The 17,904-nt window shown below is 42.7% G+C and overlaps 1 protein-coding gene across 1 annotated transcript; it reads left to right on the forward strand.

Annotated features, from left to right (window-relative positions):
• Nucleotides 1-515: 515 nt before the first annotated feature.
• On the forward strand, nt 516-12,421 carry NDUFB8 (NADH:ubiquinone oxidoreductase subunit B8). Its single transcript, XM_088473588.1, has 5 exons — nt 516-714; nt 3,650-3,776; nt 7,484-7,583; nt 10,176-10,331; nt 12,245-12,421. The coding sequence occupies exons 1-5, from the start codon at nt 597-599 to the stop codon at nt 12,338-12,340; spliced, it is 597 nt and encodes a 198-aa protein (XP_088329714.1). The 5' UTR covers nt 516-596; the 3' UTR covers nt 12,341-12,421.
• Nucleotides 12,422-17,904: the final 5,483 nt, after the last annotated feature.

Here is a 17,904-nt window from a genome sequence, read left to right on the forward strand (position 1 = left end):
TAGCTTTTATAACACTATTTAAATATGCTACCGAAAGTACACCGTCACAAAAAAAAACATTTTCTTATTTATTCTGGAACCCTACAAATAAAGTTATTGTTGACAGCAACCGAACATAGATGAGCATCAAAGTTAATTCGTAGCATGATGTGTCACATTTCGCCATCCCTATCCCTGTTGCTGCTCTAATATCCTTGTTGGATTTATTTTGTACTGCTGTGGACATCATAACAATCGATGTTTTTGTTCCGATTGTAGTGGTTTTATCATTCGATAGTGGCCTTACGATGTTTACCACCATCGAATGGTAATCATGTGATGGTTTTTCGATGGTGGCTTGTTTTCTTTAAATCCTAATACCTCCTTGTTGGCCGTTGTGTTCTGTGTATGAATCATTGAATCTTAATGCTAGGTTCGTTGGAGGCTGTCTCTCACTGCCTCAGAGAGTCCCAGTAAAACGCGACCATCAAGGATGATGTATTTTGTCCCTGCGTGGCCGCCATACTTCATATGGGCTGTAGACGACAGACGTTGCCCTCACGCTGCAGCTGTACGAGGCGTCGGCGCAGTTGGGACGACCTACAGACCTTGCAATCATGGCGGCGCTTAGGGCTAGCTTGCTAGCTGCGATGACCCGTAGGGCTGCCCTGGCATCGCTCGCTGGGCGCAGGGCAGGCGCTGGTGTGATGCTGCAGGGCTGCAATGTGAGAGCAGGTGGGTGAGGTGCGCTGGCAGTGAGCGGTGAAGCTCCGGAAGACATGTTGACTATGGGCTGTCCAGTGTGTCACCTTCACACCTGACCGTTCACAGTGGTGCTATATACCTACGGGAAGAGATAGATCCCCTTCCGTTTCTGTACGACTGTTCCATATACTTACCTACATTATAGTTATAGATTACTGTCAGCCACCATGAGAGCCTGGTATCTGTGCTTCTGTATATGACATTTATGGGTATGGTTAAATTCACCACTCAATGTTAAAACAGTTTCACAACACTGACCAAATAAAGGTAATTTATGAATCACAACACTGCAGTGCATATGTTATTTTGTTATGTAACATGGGACATTAAACTGTTACTAACAAAAGCATGCACCTTTTTGTAGCCTACAGTATGTCCGGCAGAGTGACTTGCAGTCTAATTAGACTGTATTATAAAGGACTATTGTGCAGTTGTGCCTCATATTTAGTGAAGCAGTGGTGTAAACATTTGCAGACACCTCTGGATGAAATTGGGTGGATTATAGTGGGTGAGTGAAGATCAGGCCCGACACTTTACTTATGGAACACACTTTGGGTCTCATTCAGACCCGCTCGCGAGTGCAGGACGCTCGCAAGCGGGTCGATGGTACCCAAATGCGCATGCACACGACGGAGGGAGCTCCGTCGTGCGCACGTGCGAGACCCGGCGAGCGACGGGGAAGCCGTCGCTCGGGGTCTCGCACCAAAGGGGGCGTGCTGTCGATGGTGAGTGACAGCACGCCCCCTTTGGTGGGCGTGCCTGCCAGACGGAGGCGTTCCCATGGGAACGCCTACCGTCTAGGTCCGGCCCCCGCTGACATCACTAGTGATGTCAGTGGGAGTGATTTTGGCTCTGATAGAGCCAAAATCACTCCAGGGCTTGCGGTCACCGAGACCCTACCGCAGGGTCTCGTCGCAAGCCCGATGGTCGCGATGGTCTTGACCATCGCGACCATCATCATGGGCGCTCGCATAAACTGTGGGTGGTAACCCACAGCTATGCGAGCGTCCAAGAGGCCGCTCCAATATTAGGTAGGAGGGCCCTGATTCAGAGCGAGCGCTCTGGTCAGAGTGTCCGGCTCTGAATCAGGCCCTTTGTTTCCACATAAATTATGCTAGACTAAGATGTTTTTTAAGAGGAAAAAAAGTGCATAAAAGCTTAACTTGCCAAGTGACTATAGTTTGGATCTTGATGTGTATATGGCGGAGATTTATCAAAGCTTGGACAGTGATAAAATGGAGAGAGAGAAAGTACCAACCATTCAGCTCCTAACTGTCATTTTACAGGCTGATTGCATGGTACTTCTATCTCTCTCCAAGCGTTGATAAATCTATTACTGTTGCATCAAGAATATTTTCAGACGACTTGCCAGCATGCAAAACCTTGATCACATTGAATTTACCTAGCTGACAAATTCTGTATGTACTATAGTACATTACTTCTGCTATATAACTAGTAATATGTAAAAGATGAATTGTGTGTAATATATATGTTACAAGCAAAGTGCATTGGGTATTGTGACCTGGGTCCCTTTATTAGTTAATAATGTTTAATTTATGTTAGACAATGTGGGAAATGAATCACCTACTTTGCTTGAAACTCCCTAACTTAGGGCCTGATTCAGAGACTGACGCAATGGCGATTTTTATGCAGATCGAGTGATTGTTTGCCATAGTGCATGTGTATATGCTAGGGATGGCCATCGATTATTTGTAATCGATGGTTTATGGCCGATGTTTAATGTTTTTTCCCATTGATGGTGGAGAACCAGATGGTTTCACTCCATCGATGGAAGAACATAACCGAATAGTTTTTCTTCTTTTTTTTACAAGGTGCCGGGACACGCAGCATAGCTCTGCCCCTGACACCTGCGAAGCCACTCCCCCAGTTCTGATTGGCCCACGGGCCAGTCAGTCATTGAAAAGGGATGACCATCGGTTGGTGAAGCCATCGATGGTCATCCATTGCATAGATGGTTACCATCGATGGTAACCATACCGATGTCCATTACTAGTATAAGCTGCACTATGCATGCGCTGCGATTGTCTTGCATTTCTGTACGCACAGAGGATCCAGTCGCAAAGTGAGAGACAAGTAGTCAGCGTTTGGGGGAGATAACGGGGGAGAGACACGTAGTCAGCGTTTGGGGGAGCTAACGGGAGGGTCATAAAAATGCAGCTGCGTCTTAGCGTTTTAAACGCCTTTACATGGGCGTGCATAAACTAGCCATTGCGATTACAAACGCAGCATGAGAGCCCTCTTTGTGTTAGGAGATCTGCAGTGTTCGCAGCTGGTCACACCTGCCGCAAAGGCAAGATCGCTGCTTGATGTGCGTCGATGTTACCGATATTTACGCAGGTAAGCAACTTATGCAGATGAAAAGGCAGCAGTGGGCGTTCCTATGCTCGGGTGTTTGGATTATCGTCCATCTCTGAATCAGGCTTTTAGTCTGCCCAGACCACCTTGCGAAGTTTGTTATCCTGAGACCTTTTAAATCCAGGAGAGCAGACGAATGGCTTATAATTTGATTGACATCTTCACTGTTGTTGGAGCACCATCCACTCATCCTCCAGTCAGACAATGGAAGAAATTTAGCAAATAGCATTAACCATATTGTCTAAAAGCATTGACATTGTTTACAGGGAATCTGTATTTAATGCCGTCGGCTGAATAGCCGCCGGATCAAATACCGACAGTGGAACACCGACGGACCTAATTCCCGACTGGGGCTGGTAAATATCCTAGCCCTCATTTCTTACACTGCTATAAGAAGCTGATTTTTTTTTTTTTTTTTTGCACAGGCACAAATATAGGCAACCCTACTTAATACAGATAGGTTATATGTCTATAAAAAAACAACCATGCCTATTATCCAGTATTTACTCTTATTTGTATTTTAATACAGCTTCTGACCTTCCGAAGGACCTTTTGCCTGGACCTTATCCCAAAACAGAGCAAGAAAGAGCAGCTGCAGCTAAGAAATATAACATGCTCCTAGAGGACTATAAACCATACCCAGACGATGGCATGGGGTGAGGTGCCTTGTATGTGGACTGCTGGCTACTTTCCATAATTGGCTTGTCCATATTGTCTTTGTGAATCTTTAATCCTCTTGCTGTTTATATTTGTCTTTAATGTAGTATGTAATAGAACATTTAAGGTAAAGACTATCCAGTATATTTCACAGCATTTTTTTCCTCTTGTATACTAATGTTATGAACCCATTTATGATGTACACAAAATACTGAATCCATGGACATTTATTGTTTTTATTGTCTGTAACTCTGGGCCTGATTCAGCAAGGATCGTAAATGCACAGCTGCATGCAGGCTATAGATATATGATGTATGCATGCAGGCTATAGATATATGATGTATGCATGCAGGCTATAGATATATGATGTATGCATGCAGGCTATAGATACTGTATATAATGTATGTATGCATGCAGGCAGCTTTGCAATTGCGTTCCTTGCAGATATGATAATGTAGCGTAGATTATCCAATGCTGCGTTGGACAACATAGCTGGAATAAGTAATGCACAGATTGTGTAACACCTCCCGGCTGCGGTGACCCATGGGGTCACGCAGCCGGCCACCGCAGTTGAGAGGAAGAGGCCAGGAAACCTCCGTCAGCTGACGGAGATCCTGGGCTCTTACCTCCCGAATGGCGGCGACACGCCTCCGTGTAAGGAAACTGAGACCATCGCCGCCCCCTCCCCGCTCACAAGCGGCAGCAGACTGTCAATCACTGACAATCTGCTGCCAGTCTGCAAGTGAGATCACATACCCGTTCTGCACATGGGCAGAAAGGGTCATGTGTCTGTGCAGATTCCTGAACATCGGAAATCTGAGTTCAGCAGTGCACTAGCATACACTGCTGAATCAGGCCCTATATTATGAGCCTGGATGAATGTAAGTACTCCACCCAAAACTTGACATTTTGTGTTGTTTGGAGTTCCCTATGTAAAACATGGAGATTTGCTTACCGGTAACAGATCCTTTTTTCAATGTGCACCAGTTATGAAATCCTTCCATTCCCAGTCTTCCATATACTTCCTACTCTTGACTGATTGATACACAGCATAGTTTTGCTACACCACCTATGTACAGATGTGTCCTTATACATCTTTGCTGCAGTCTCGCTAAAAAGACCTTCTCGGTGCCCCAGGTACCATGAGACTCTGCTAGCATCGGGCGTCTTTGTTGGCCACAAATGCAACTAAGATGCGATGTGACTAAAACACACCAACAGACTGTACTGATTAATTTGATATGCGACAATATAGTGGCCGCAGCTTTTCTCATTTCAGGTTCCGTTTTGGTTCATATATACAGACTCGTGTGCACACAGATTCAGATATGTCCACATACATCTTACTCCCTTGCGCGTTAAAAAGCCCTTCTATTCGCGCCATGCTGTGACGTGACTCTGTACCGCCGACCGTTTTTTAATACAACTTTTTACATTCAAATGATTGTAAACTGCATACAAGTGTCACATATCAAATTAATCAGCACAGTTTGTTGGTGCGTTCTAGTTGCATCACATTGTGATTCGGATGCATTTTCATAATATAAAAAATTTAAAAAATACAACCGACGCTTGCAGAGTAGCACAGGACCTGGAGGCTCACGCCAGGCAAATCACGCTGTCTATCGTATAGAGGCTAGATGTATGAGGATACATCTGTACCCTGCCCATTTGAACGCAGTGAGCTGATCACACGAAAGGGCATCAATAACGGCACTGCCACTTAGAATCCAGCAAGGAATACAGTACAGGAACCCTGGCAGGTTGGGAAAACAGTGTGTCCCTGATATGTAGATTTCCGGATCTTATTTTGGAGGAGTTCTCCAACCATAATCATGTTTATTTTTTTACCCTCCCTTTTGTTGTTCTGCAGCTTCTAGTACGGTAGTGTAATAACATAATAATATTTCATGTAAGTTAACACACTAGGGGGAGATGTATTAAGCAGTGTAAAGAGTGGAGAAGTTGCATGTAGCACCCACTCCGCTTTGAGATAGCATTTATCAAGTACATTCTATGAAATGATAGGTAGACGCTGACTCGTTGCTACAGACAACTTCTCCACTCTTTACACTGCTCTATACATCTCCCCCTATGTTCAAGAAACAAACCTAAATACAAGCAAACAGGATAACAAGCATAATGGCCCTGGTGTGGTATAATGTGTAGACGTTTTAAAGGTCAATTGGTTCTAAATGTAGAGCGAAAAAAGTAAACCTAGTCATTAGGTCGACCATCATTCTGTAGACATGTATTTAGGGTGACATGGTTAAATGTTCGACCAGTATCCGTAAAATCAGCATAAAAAAGTTTGCTAATCCCATATGAGATAAATACTTTTCTCGCAACTCCTTTGGTTTATGTCTTTGCAAATCTCAAAATACCACTAGGGTTTACAGATACGTGACCAGTGTTCTCTTAAATGCCCTACGGTATGTTCTTCTGTAAATGCTACCCAGCCACGTGAGGCATTTGGGGTTTATCTAGTTGTCTGTAGGGGTCCTTCTCAAACTGGCCATTAGGAAAAGTACCAGTTAAGAGATTCCCAATGTGTTTCTCTTTCAATCATCATCATCAGACAAATGTAGTCTTCCCACTAGGCTGTTTTAGCAGCCTGATTTTGAAACTGCAAAATACGCCCTACCAGCCGGCGCCCTGCTGGGTGTGCCGGATGTCACCCCCACCCGCGGGCCGCAGTGTCCCGTGGGCGGGGGGGGGAGGGGAGGGGGAATTTGCGGTGCAGCGCTTACCTCTGATGGTAATGCCTTCCATGAGATTTCCAGATACACCTGGTGCAAGTGTGCACCGGACAATCTCATGGAAGGCATTTCCACTGACCTTGGACACCGCAGTGGACAACCATGGGTGCTTAATGACCGCGACCAGTGGCGTCTGGCCAGAATTGTCCGTGGTAACAGACAAACGACACTGACTCAAATCACATCCACATTCAATGCAGGAGGTACCAGACTCATGTCCAGCAGGTCAGTGCAGCATTCTTTAGCTTTCATTGGATATGGGAGCAGAGGACTCGCCAGAGTGCCCGTTAACACTACAACACCGGCCACAGCGCCTCACCTTGTCTTGGAGGTCTGACAATATGTGGAATGGTCCGATGAGTCATGGTTCCAGTTGTTTCGGGCCTATGTATTACAGTTGTCAAAAAGGCGCCGTGCATGCTGCTGGTGATTCCATAATGGTTTGGGGTTTGTTCACCAAGCAAGGACACGTCATTGACCGGTAACCTCTACATTGCATTGCTTGATAACCATTTGCAGCCTTTCGATGGAACGTTCCAGCGGGATAATGCACCGTGTCATTTGTCTCAAGTTGTCAAGAATTGGTACGAGGAGCATTCCAACGAATGGTGTAGCCACCAAGTTCGCCCGACATGAACCTTATTTGAATTTTTGGACTGCGCTGCAGTTTTACACGGCTAAACCCTGTCTCTATGGGCGTGACGAGTGCTATAAAACAGTTGAATCTGCCAATTCAGTGAAAGTTATTGTCAAATTGATTCAGAATGTCTTTTTTTGCTTGTCTGAGATTTTATTTTCTAAAATCAAAAAACACACTTTGTTTAGAAATTAAGGACAAAAAATGTATTTCTAGGAATGTGTGCTTTGCAGATAGCTGTCTTTGAATTAGTTTATTATTTATATCATATGTAAATGACATTTTGATTTTCCATTCATATTATTTCCAGGTATGGGGATTATCCAATGCTTCCTGACAAGTCCCAGGAAGAAAGAGATCCCTGGTACTCGTGGGATTATCCCGTCAATAGAAGAAATTTTGGAGAAACGGTGAGGACAAGTGCTACTGCTCGGCTGAGGGAATGAGTGCACTATATATTGCTCATTAGTCAAGTTAGTAGTGTTTCTCCTATTTGTCCGCAATTGGTGGCTATCCATAACACTTCCTGTCTTGAAGAACATTCATGGGTCTGTGGGGATGGTTTTGCCATTTGAAAAAGCGGCATTTCATAAATAGGAGAGGGATCCCACTGCTAAATCATGGAGGAAACATGGCTACGCACACCTGGTGATTTCCTTATACAATTGTGTGAACACAAAACAATTTTATCAGTGCAATTAGATTGAATATCAAGGTTACAAGACAGATGTCTAACTGAAAAAAAATAAAAAGTTGAATCTTGGGGACCAGATTTCTACTGTTACAGGGCCTGCTTCAGCAAGGATCGTAAATGCAATAGCGATTACGCACGCAGTCTCACTGCAAAGATATGCTAATCCATTGCGATCGCTATGCCATTGCAGCACAACATAAGGATACCCACTTTACATTACACACATCCGTAATGTTTAGCAAGACTGCGAAACCATCGGTAACATCGAGTACCGTCGTAGCCTCGCGCACACTTGCATAAGATCTGACCTTATTTAGAAATTGCTAACCTCATCGCACGCTGTGAGTGCTCAAGTTGCATACGGCATTGCAGTGGATAATTTATGCACGCCCATGCAACAGCGTTCAAACACACTGGCAGGCCTGCATTTCGCCAAACCCCCCCCCCCGTCTCCACCCCCCCCAAACAGCACTTCCTGTCAACCGCTCTGCGATGGGTCTGCGTTGTCATTGCGGTACCACTCGCAGTGGCTGGTTTGCACACGCGCACTGTGATGCATGCGCAGAACGCAACAATCGGCCGATTGCGTGCGTAATCGTAGTTGATATCCTTGCTGAATCAGGCCCACAGTCTGCTGCACACTTCAGATTAATTTACTCAATTGCTATAGTTTGGGAGATTTGTGAAGGATTAAGGGGTTGATGTATTAAGCAGTGACAAGTGAGGAGAAGTGGACTGTGGCCGGGGCCTAATACCGATGCTGGCTCCCTCCTCTCACCCACATTGCGCCAGCTTTAAATGGACAAATCAGCGCTAGGCGCTATTTTAAATTACTGACACCAGTTGCCCGGTGTTTTAAAATGGCTTAAATGGTTTAGGTTTATGTGCGCCACAGCTATAAACATAGTACAGTAGCTGCTGGGTTTGGCAAGGATGGAAGAAAGTCCCGGCGTACTGACTGGTTGCCGGGGCCAGCGGTGCTGCAGCACGGAACAAGTCTAGCGGCAGTATGCTGTTAACTGGGGGAGGTTGAAGAACTTGCTGCAACCTGGGATCAACGCCGGTTGCGAGTAGGCAGTAAGCTATACACATGGAACCGCTGCAGCTGGATCTATTGTCCCCGGGCTCCAGGGCTAGGAGTGTGCCACAACCTGGAGCAATAAGTAAAATTTGTGATATATTAAGTAAAATGTACTCACCTTACCTGGTGATCAAGGATTATCTGGAACCCTCCGTGGACTGCTGGTTTCCCCTATCCCCCTCCCAGAGAATCGGAACATCTTTCTCTGCATTCTCATTCCTCAAAATAGTTTGAGGAGTTGCAGAGAGAGCTGGAAGCACAGCTAGCTAATTGTTTTCTTAGAGCTACAAAGAACTCGCACTTGGTGGCTTTGATACTGCTGACTGGGGTTTCAGGTTTTCTGAGCCTGGGAGAAGTGGTTCCAGGTGCCAGTGTAGGAGCTTGGATAGGACAAACGGATCCAGGTGCTGATGTAGGAGCCTGTTGGTGGCACTGCGCAATGAGTGGAGTCTGTAACAGGCAATTACTGCCAGTGAGGGAATTCCTAGGAGTGGTGAAGTTAGCCCACTCAGGTTACTCAGTGACAAGTAACCATCCTCTGTTCCATGTCAACTTCTCTATTACTCAATCAGCTTCGAGGTAGCATTTATTAAGTACATTCTATAAAATGATAGGTAGAAGCTGACTTTTTTTTTTTTTTTGCTATGGACTACTTCTCCACTCTCTTCACTGCTTGATACATCAACCCCAAAGTGTACTCATTGTCTTTACACTGAAGGATGCTGCCATTTTGTAGAGTAAATAAATATTTATAACAAAGTAGCAGATGCATGTAAAGTAATGACGACCATACACGGTGCGATTTTATGTTCGTAAGATGTGTTTTACGATTTCCCTTGAAATTCTACATACGATGTTGTCAAAATAGTGTACGATTTATCGTTAAGATCACATGATCCCCATATGTATATGTATCACATTGTACATGATAGATCGCAATCTTATGGTTTTGCCGTAAGATCTACGATGGCGGGGACGCGCATCTGCATCGTAGATGGAAATAAACAATACACGATGTGCACGATTGATCGCAATCGTACACATCGTGTACAAAATTGCACCGTGTATGGGTTGCTTTCATGCTTTTGAATATTGCTGAAACCTGTAACGCTGTCTGTTGGCGACAGGCAATCTCTGGAAACACCCTCTTTCTCAAAAGAATTATGTTTTAGTGTTACAAAAATCTGTGTAACTAATTTTTTTTTTTATATATATATTTTTCTATAGATGCATTGGGACTTTGATAAGTTTATCCGGACACGGGTTGACACATCACCCACCGCTGTGCCATTTCATACCATGTGTAAAGTTGTGGTTGGGTTCATCGCAGCTATGGTCGTCATGTTTTATCTTGGAGAAATATTTCCAATGTATCCACCTGTTGTATGTATTTAATATATTTGTTCATTTGGAATGAATTGTCATGTAATGTATGATTAGGTAATGTAGATGTTGTGTACTGATCACACATTACCTCTGAGGGCAATTGAATTGGCTCATGTTGGCCAAACCTGGTTTGATAGTCTAATGACATCACACTTCAATCGCACTTTCAGTCATTTTATTGTGGACTTGGCACTACCATATAAAGCCACTTAGGTGTCTATTTACTAAGCAGTGTTAGGAGACACAGTGGAAAGTGATAAGGTGCCAGCCAATCAGCTCCCAACTGTCATCTCACATGCTGTGTTTGATAAATGACGGTAGCTGATTGGCTGTCACCTAATCACTCTTCACTCTGTCTCCTAACACTGCTTAGTAAATAGACCCCTTAGTGGTATTACAATTCTACATAAAGATTGGTCTGTATAAGCTTGCATTGAAGCAAGAACTGTAAATTGTGCTAATTTGGGATGGGAAGACTGCAGAACTGGAATAATGTCCGTGCTGAATTCTGCATGTATCAAATACTCATCTGATTAGCGTAAAATGCAAACTGTCACAGGGCCACAGAGCCTGCAATTCTTACCATTGACTGCTTCTACAGTCTTCCAACCTTTCAATCCCTCCAGCTATGTCCAATCCTTGTGTAACATTATAGCTGCACCTGAGATTATCACCCAGGAGAATAGTGCAGTGTTTCTTAAACCTGGTCCTCTGAGGACAGTACCTGTGTGCTTTCTATAGATAGTCGGCTATCTTGTTTTTTTTTTTTTCATTTTTGTTGTTGCTAGTGAATATAGGTCACAGTACTGTAATCAGTGTTACAAAATAAGATGTCCAATCAATATTTTTCCTGTATATTCCTTATTTTTCACTTACTCCACTTGTAGGTCTACTGTGACCTTATTAGGAATTCAGACTTCACTTGCTGTGTTCAGTATAGGATCCTGAACTTTATGTAACAATGCTGTATAATTAGTTTTAGAGCAGCCATCACACAGAACCCAGACAAACGAGAATATAGGGTCTATGCACTAAGCCTTGGAGAGAGATAAAGTAGATGTAGATAAAGTACCAACCAATAAGCTCCCAATGATGGGTACACATTACACGATATGTCATCCAATCCGGGGGATCGGAGCATCATATCGGGCACATCGTCTAGTGTGTAACTGCTATGTCACTGACTATGCGCGCTCCCGTCATCGTCAGCGGCATTGCCCGTTGGACCGAATGCAGCATGGCCTCCACTCCATTGCTCCCGGCATCAGCAAGTGTGTACGCACCCAGCTAGATCATGTCACTGACCAGGTCGGTACACGCTAGACATCGTCTAGTGTGTACCGGCCTTTACTGTAATTTTTCAAACACAGCCTGTAAAGTGACAGGCGCAGATTAGTACTTTATCTCTCTCCAAGGCTTAGTACATAGACCCCTAAGCGAGAAATCCTAAATAAATGATATCTGCAGCTCTATCATGTAGTGGCATTTATTTATAATGTAAAACAGTGGACATGTCAATTAATATCAATTCATTAAATACTGGTATATAGTATTAATAGAAATGACTCCCTATTGCTTCATTGTGATGGTCTTTCCTTCTGAATTCCTCCAAAATATGTTGTATATGACATTGTAATGGGGCAGATGTACTGAGCTCTGGAAAGTGATAAAACTGAGAGTGTTTAACTACCGACCAATCAGCTCCTAACTGTCTTATTTCAAACACAGCCTGTAACATGACAGTTAGAAGCTGGGTGACTGGTAGTTTATCACTCTCCATAGCTTAGTACATATTCCCCTTTGTAACAATATAATGATTTATGTCGTATATGTTATTCACATTATTGAAAACATTCATGTATTCAAAGACGCTAGACTGAGACCACAATTTTATTTTAATTTTTTTACAGGCACCCAAGCAATATCCTTACAACAACTTGTACTTGGAACGTGGTGGGGATCCTGCTCAAGAGCCTCCTGAAGTAAAGAACTATGTGTTAAAATAGATACAAATAAATGGTTGATGTATGCTCTGCAAAGTTCCTTATAATACAATAAAGTGACAGCCTAAACAAGTATTTATTAAATATATTTGCATTCGTCTGTTTGTGGAAGTGTTGGGGATATTTTGCATGACCTAGGTCAGTGTTGGCTAACCTTGACACTCCAGCTGTTGTGGAACTATATATCCCAGCATGCCCTGCCACAGTTTTAGCATGCCCTAATAGCAAAACTGTAGCAGTGCATGCTGGGTTATGTAGTTCCATAACAGCTGGAGTGTCAAGGTTAGCCAACACTGACCTAGGTTGTAAAAGCTGGACTGACCCAAATAAATAATTGTATTTGTGTAAGAGCTGATGGTAACAATATACTTATTACCTGTGCATGAACACAGTAGTGTTCGTTAAGCAAATGTTATTTCCATGGTATCTTCGGAATTAGTTTTCTTAAATAAATATTTGATCTATTCCGCCATCATTACCTCACTATAACACATGATGTACTGCTGTCATTTATATGAAGGGAAAGTTGGAGATATATATATATATATATATATCCATTTTTTATTAATTTGTTTTTTTAAATTGATACCATTTATACAACTATGTAATCTGTGCTCATAAGTGTTTGTAGTTTATGGGGGATTTTTCATGGTAGAATGCAGTAGCATAGCTTTTAAATATAGCTGCTCCAGGTGCTAAAATGTTTCTGTAGCCAGGTGATGTGGAAAGTTCACACTGATGACGGATGTCTCATTCGATATGTAGATACTGTTTTAACACTAATGTTTATGTTGGTATCTAACAGGAAAAAACACTGTTGGCTTTAGTTTAAACCATACTTGCATGCAATACGGCTCTCTTTTTTTTTTTTTTTTCCTAGCAGACCAAATTGGTGTTGTAGTAATGGTGGTGCTGCATTACTAAGAGAGTGACATAGGAATTATTATATTTTAAGTTTTGCACACAGGATATGTGTGGATGCTGAAGACATAAGTGGAAATGGGTTATCATTAAAAAGAAATACTGTATTATGAATGGATTTTTTTTTAAGCCTGTATGTAAAATATCATTCATATTCAGATCTAAAAATGTTGATAGAATATCTTTAATACAGTGATATTTGTGTGCAAGACCACACTGGATTACCTTCATCATTGCATCAGATTGCACATATAATCAGTGCTATGGTTACATTATTAAGAGGGCATATACACTAGATGGTTTGCTTCATGAGCGACATCGTCTATTGTGTCCTCGGCTGGGGTGTTACATTGAGCACACACACTGAACGATATCATTAACGATATCGCTCAGGGCCAGGTCCCCTCCCTCATTCCCAGACATGCAACATCCTGACAATATAGACTTCAGCTGCTATTCATTGTATAATAATGTTTGATACTGAAGTTTATGTAAATATATCTAGCTTGCACTAATTAAAAAACTAAAATGGGATGAGAGGGTGAGTCATAAAACAGACAAAAAAAGACTGATTTTTTTTTTTTTTTACTTACATTGTATACAAAGTAAGAAAGTTTGCAGTGCATGTATTAAGGACAGGATGCGGAAGCTGCTAATTGTTTGAAAGAGATGCTGTCAATATCCCAGCGTGTGGGAGGCTGGTGCTTAGAATACCGGCACCAGAATCCCGGTGTCTGCATCCCGAAGGTAAGTAGTGGGGTTAGGGGGAGGGTTATGGTTAGTCACTAAGGGGGCAGCTTCACAGCATTCCCTTCCAGAGGGAAACGGGAGAAGCCCGACAGAAGGAGACCCCAACGCTGGCTGGTAAGTACCCTAACCCTTAAGGGTGCCTAACCTTAAGTCCCGCCCCCTCCCCGGGAGTGCCTAACCCTAACCTACCCCTAGGGGTGCCTAACCCTCCCCCCCCCCCTAGAAAAAAAAACCTGATCCCCCCTACACTCCCTAAACCTACAACCCCCCCCTTCCTGCACACTAACCTGCCCCTAGGGGTGCCTAACCCTCCCCCCTAGGGTTCCCTAACCCCCCCCCCCAAAAAAGAAAAACCTAACCCCCCCTACACTCCCTAAACCTACAACCCTCCCCCACGTGGCTAACGCTAAGGACACCCCAGACTTACCTCGTGCGGGCTGTCAACGCTTCGGCATTAAGATAGGCGTCGAAATACTGACGCCTACCTTAAATCCTCCGTTGGGCTTCTCCTGTCGGGATATAGACCGGTGGCATTTAGTCTGCCGGTCTATAAACTGAGGCAGGTGCTGGGGCTCAGGTTGTTGACAAGCTGTGCAGTCCACACAGACAGCGGATGCACCGCTGTCACTGTGTACATCATGTCTCCCCTTTCCCTTCTCTGCTCCATACTATACATATTAAGATATTTTAGTATTTTCTGGTAAGTTTTGTGATGTAAGCCATGCACCATTTTAGTTGCCCTTCTTTGTACAGTCTGTAATGTATTTATATCCTTCTGGAGATATGGCCTCCAGAACTGATCACAGTATTCTAGATGAGGCCGTACCAATGACCTATACAGGAGCATTATTACTTCTTCCTGCTACTGATTCCTCTTTGCTTTGTTACATTACTTACCTGCCTTTAAGTCATCTGAAATAGTGACTCCTAAATCCCTTTCCTCCTCTGTAGTTTCCATTAGAGTACTGATGATACTATATTTTACCTTTTGGCTTCTTGAGACCCAAGTGCATGATTTTACATTTAGTTACCACTTTACCTTATTGTGTATAAACAATAAACATATATGTAATATATTTGACCTTCTCATTCATTACAATTAGTGAATATAACATATCCTACAGATTCCATCCAATTCTACAAGGTGAGCGCATACTTAAAAAAAATATATATATATAATACAGTGTGTGTGTGTGTGTGTGTGTGATATATATATATTATACACATAGCGGTGGGTCGGATAGGAAAACTCATATATGTTCCACTGTAGATGTGTAAAATAAGCAGTACTATTGTATGGTTTATCATTCACAAGATTACACCTGATCAGTTTGCTAGGACTCCACTGGGGCATTTAATTTATGTTTTTTTAAAAATGACAATGATACGGACAAACAATGCAATATAAAACACAATACAACATAAAAAGTCCCAGACACACAGCATATAAACATAAAATGAGTGGTCCACAAGCGCAAAGTTCCTCTAACACTTTCCGGTCCTGATAATCCTCTTGTCTGGAATCCCTCACCGTCTCAGAAAGAGAAAAAAGAGGATGAAATAATCTATTATGTTCACATATCCTTCTAGAATATTCAGTTTATGGGGGTGTTCTTCCCTTTGAAAACTCACCTTACACCAATGAGATGAGTGCCTATAAAGGTTTCTTTTATATCCCTTCCGGTCTGATCAGCATAGGTATTAGCCACATATGCCAAGACCCCTCTTATATAAAAGCTTACCTGGGAACAGGTATCGACGTTCACATAAAGGTATCTTTAATATCCACTCAAGAAGCTACTTCTTAGTTCACCATATGGGACCACAAATGGTATCCAGAAGGGTATTTTTTTTTTAAAAGTGATATTTATTCCAGTTCAACAATAAAACATAGTCCAACAGTAGATAAAAAAACATCCAATAGATTGATAGAGCAGCATTCAAAAAAATGATAATCCACTATAATGGAAAATATTTCTTCCCCATGGAAACCTATCTGCAGATCAGAGTTAGGACAAACAATGCCAACCTCTCACCCGGTCTGAGAAGAGTTATAGTTGTCCAAGGTAGAAGTAAAAAAAAAAAAAAATTCCTTCCACTGCATACAGATCTCCTGCTTTACACCAACGCGTTTCTGACTAAGGCCCTGATTCAGAGCTGAATGCTCTGAGCAGAACGATCGCTCTGAATCAGGGCCGTCCTATTTAAATGTGGAGCGGCCTTATGGACGCTCGCATAGCTGTGGGTTACCACCCACAGCTTATGCGAGCGTCCATTGCGATGGTCAAGACCATCGCGACCATCGTGCTTGCGACGAGACCCTTGCGGTAGGGTCTCGCTGCCGCAAGCCCAGGAGTGATTTTGGCTCTATCAGAGCCAAAGTCACTCCTACTGACATCATTACTGATGTCAGTGGGGCCGGACTCAGACGTTAGGCGTTCCCATGGGAACGCCTCCATCTGGCCGCCACGCCGCCGGCATGCCCACCAAAGGGGGCGTGCTGTCAGTCACCATCGACAGCACGCCCCCTTTGGTGCGAGACCCCGAGCGACGTTTTTCTCGTCGCTCGCTGGGTCTCTCGCATGCGCACGACGGAGCTCCCTCCGTCGTGCTCATGCGCATTCTCACAACATCGACCCGCTTGCGAGGGAACTTTGCTCGCGAGCGGGTCTGAATGACCCCCTAAGGTCCTTCCTCAGGGTGTGTCTAAGGCATAACTGAAGGGGCTTTATATACCCCTATCATTAATTGGCACATAGACTCCCCAATCTTCATTAGCGAATCTAAACTAAACTCCGGACAAACCATCCCAACATAACAGTAATATATATAATAAAAAACACATAAAAATAAATTTCTTGGCATTAAAACATAATCACCATCCCATCAATAAATAATTAAAAAAATTTCAGCATACCAATTCATAATAATAAAAACTTTTCTTGTGAGTAACAAGATATAATCCAGTCCATGTTTAATCAGTCTCCTTATGTCACTGGACATCAGTTTAGCGCTCTTTTTTTATGCGTGGGGCCAGGAATAACACGTTGTTTCAGCGTTTACTTCAATCTCTGCTCGGGCCTCATTGACCGGAAGTACATGATGACGTCTTCCGGTATTTGGAACGCAAGCCGGAAGTTGAATCTTCCGCAGTGGAACGCATATCGCGTCTTTGCCGGAAACTCCACACTGAATATATGTATATCAATAGAGCGCTCCCAAAAAACAAATTCAGATTATTTCTTTTCCACATGCGACTCCATTGGTATTGTTCCCATGCCATAAAAAGAGTAAACATATATAGAGAAACAATAATTAATAACAAATATTAACCTGTAATTTGATACATACAGCGCATCCTAGTCCTGCATCTCAATAAGTAACACCAAGATATACATATTTAAAATCATAAGGTCTATTAAAAATTATTATTAATAAAATATTAGGACCAAAAGGTTATATGGCTATATCTAAAGTGCATCATGAATGAGGATTATATAAACCATTTAATCTCAAAGTCAACATTTAATCCCCTAGGGAGTTGTGTCTTTAACGTAAACATAGTCTGCATCTCTGCCTTAGCCAATCTTACATCCCTATCATTGTTTCTCCAATGGGGTAACACCGATTTTATTCCACAAAACGATTTTAAATGCTTAATATCACATTGGTGTGTTTTCTTAAAATGTAATGAAACATTGTGCGTCTCTAAACCTTTTTTTTATATTTCTGACATGTTCAGAAAGCCTCTCTTTCAACATTCTAGTGGTCTTGCCCACGTACTGGCTACTGCAAGAACATTCTAGTAGATATACACAATATTTTGTATTACAAGTTATAAAATCTTTAATATCATACACCTTCTTAGTTTGTGTAGATGTACATTGTGTAATCTT

This window comes from Taudactylus pleione, unplaced genomic scaffold (genome assembly GCF_031769625.1).
Source record: "Taudactylus pleione unplaced genomic scaffold, aTauple2 ptg000016l, whole genome shotgun sequence".
NCBI lineage: Eukaryota > Metazoa > Chordata > Amphibia > Anura > Myobatrachidae > Taudactylus > Taudactylus pleione.

Bases quoted from the DNA above. Each gene is read 5' to 3' on its own strand.
- NDUFB8 (XM_088473588.1), top strand. From the start codon at position 597: ATGGCGGCGCTTAGGGCTAGCTTGCTAGCTGCGATGACCCGTAGGGCT. The intron at 3,777-7,483 runs GTGAGGTGCCTT...TATTATTTCCAG, and splicing joins TACCCAGACGATGGCATGGG to GTATGGGGATTATCCAATGC. The intron at 10,332-12,244 runs GTATGTATTTAA...ATTTTTTTACAG, and splicing joins TTCCAATGTATCCACCTGTT to GCACCCAAGCAATATCCTTA.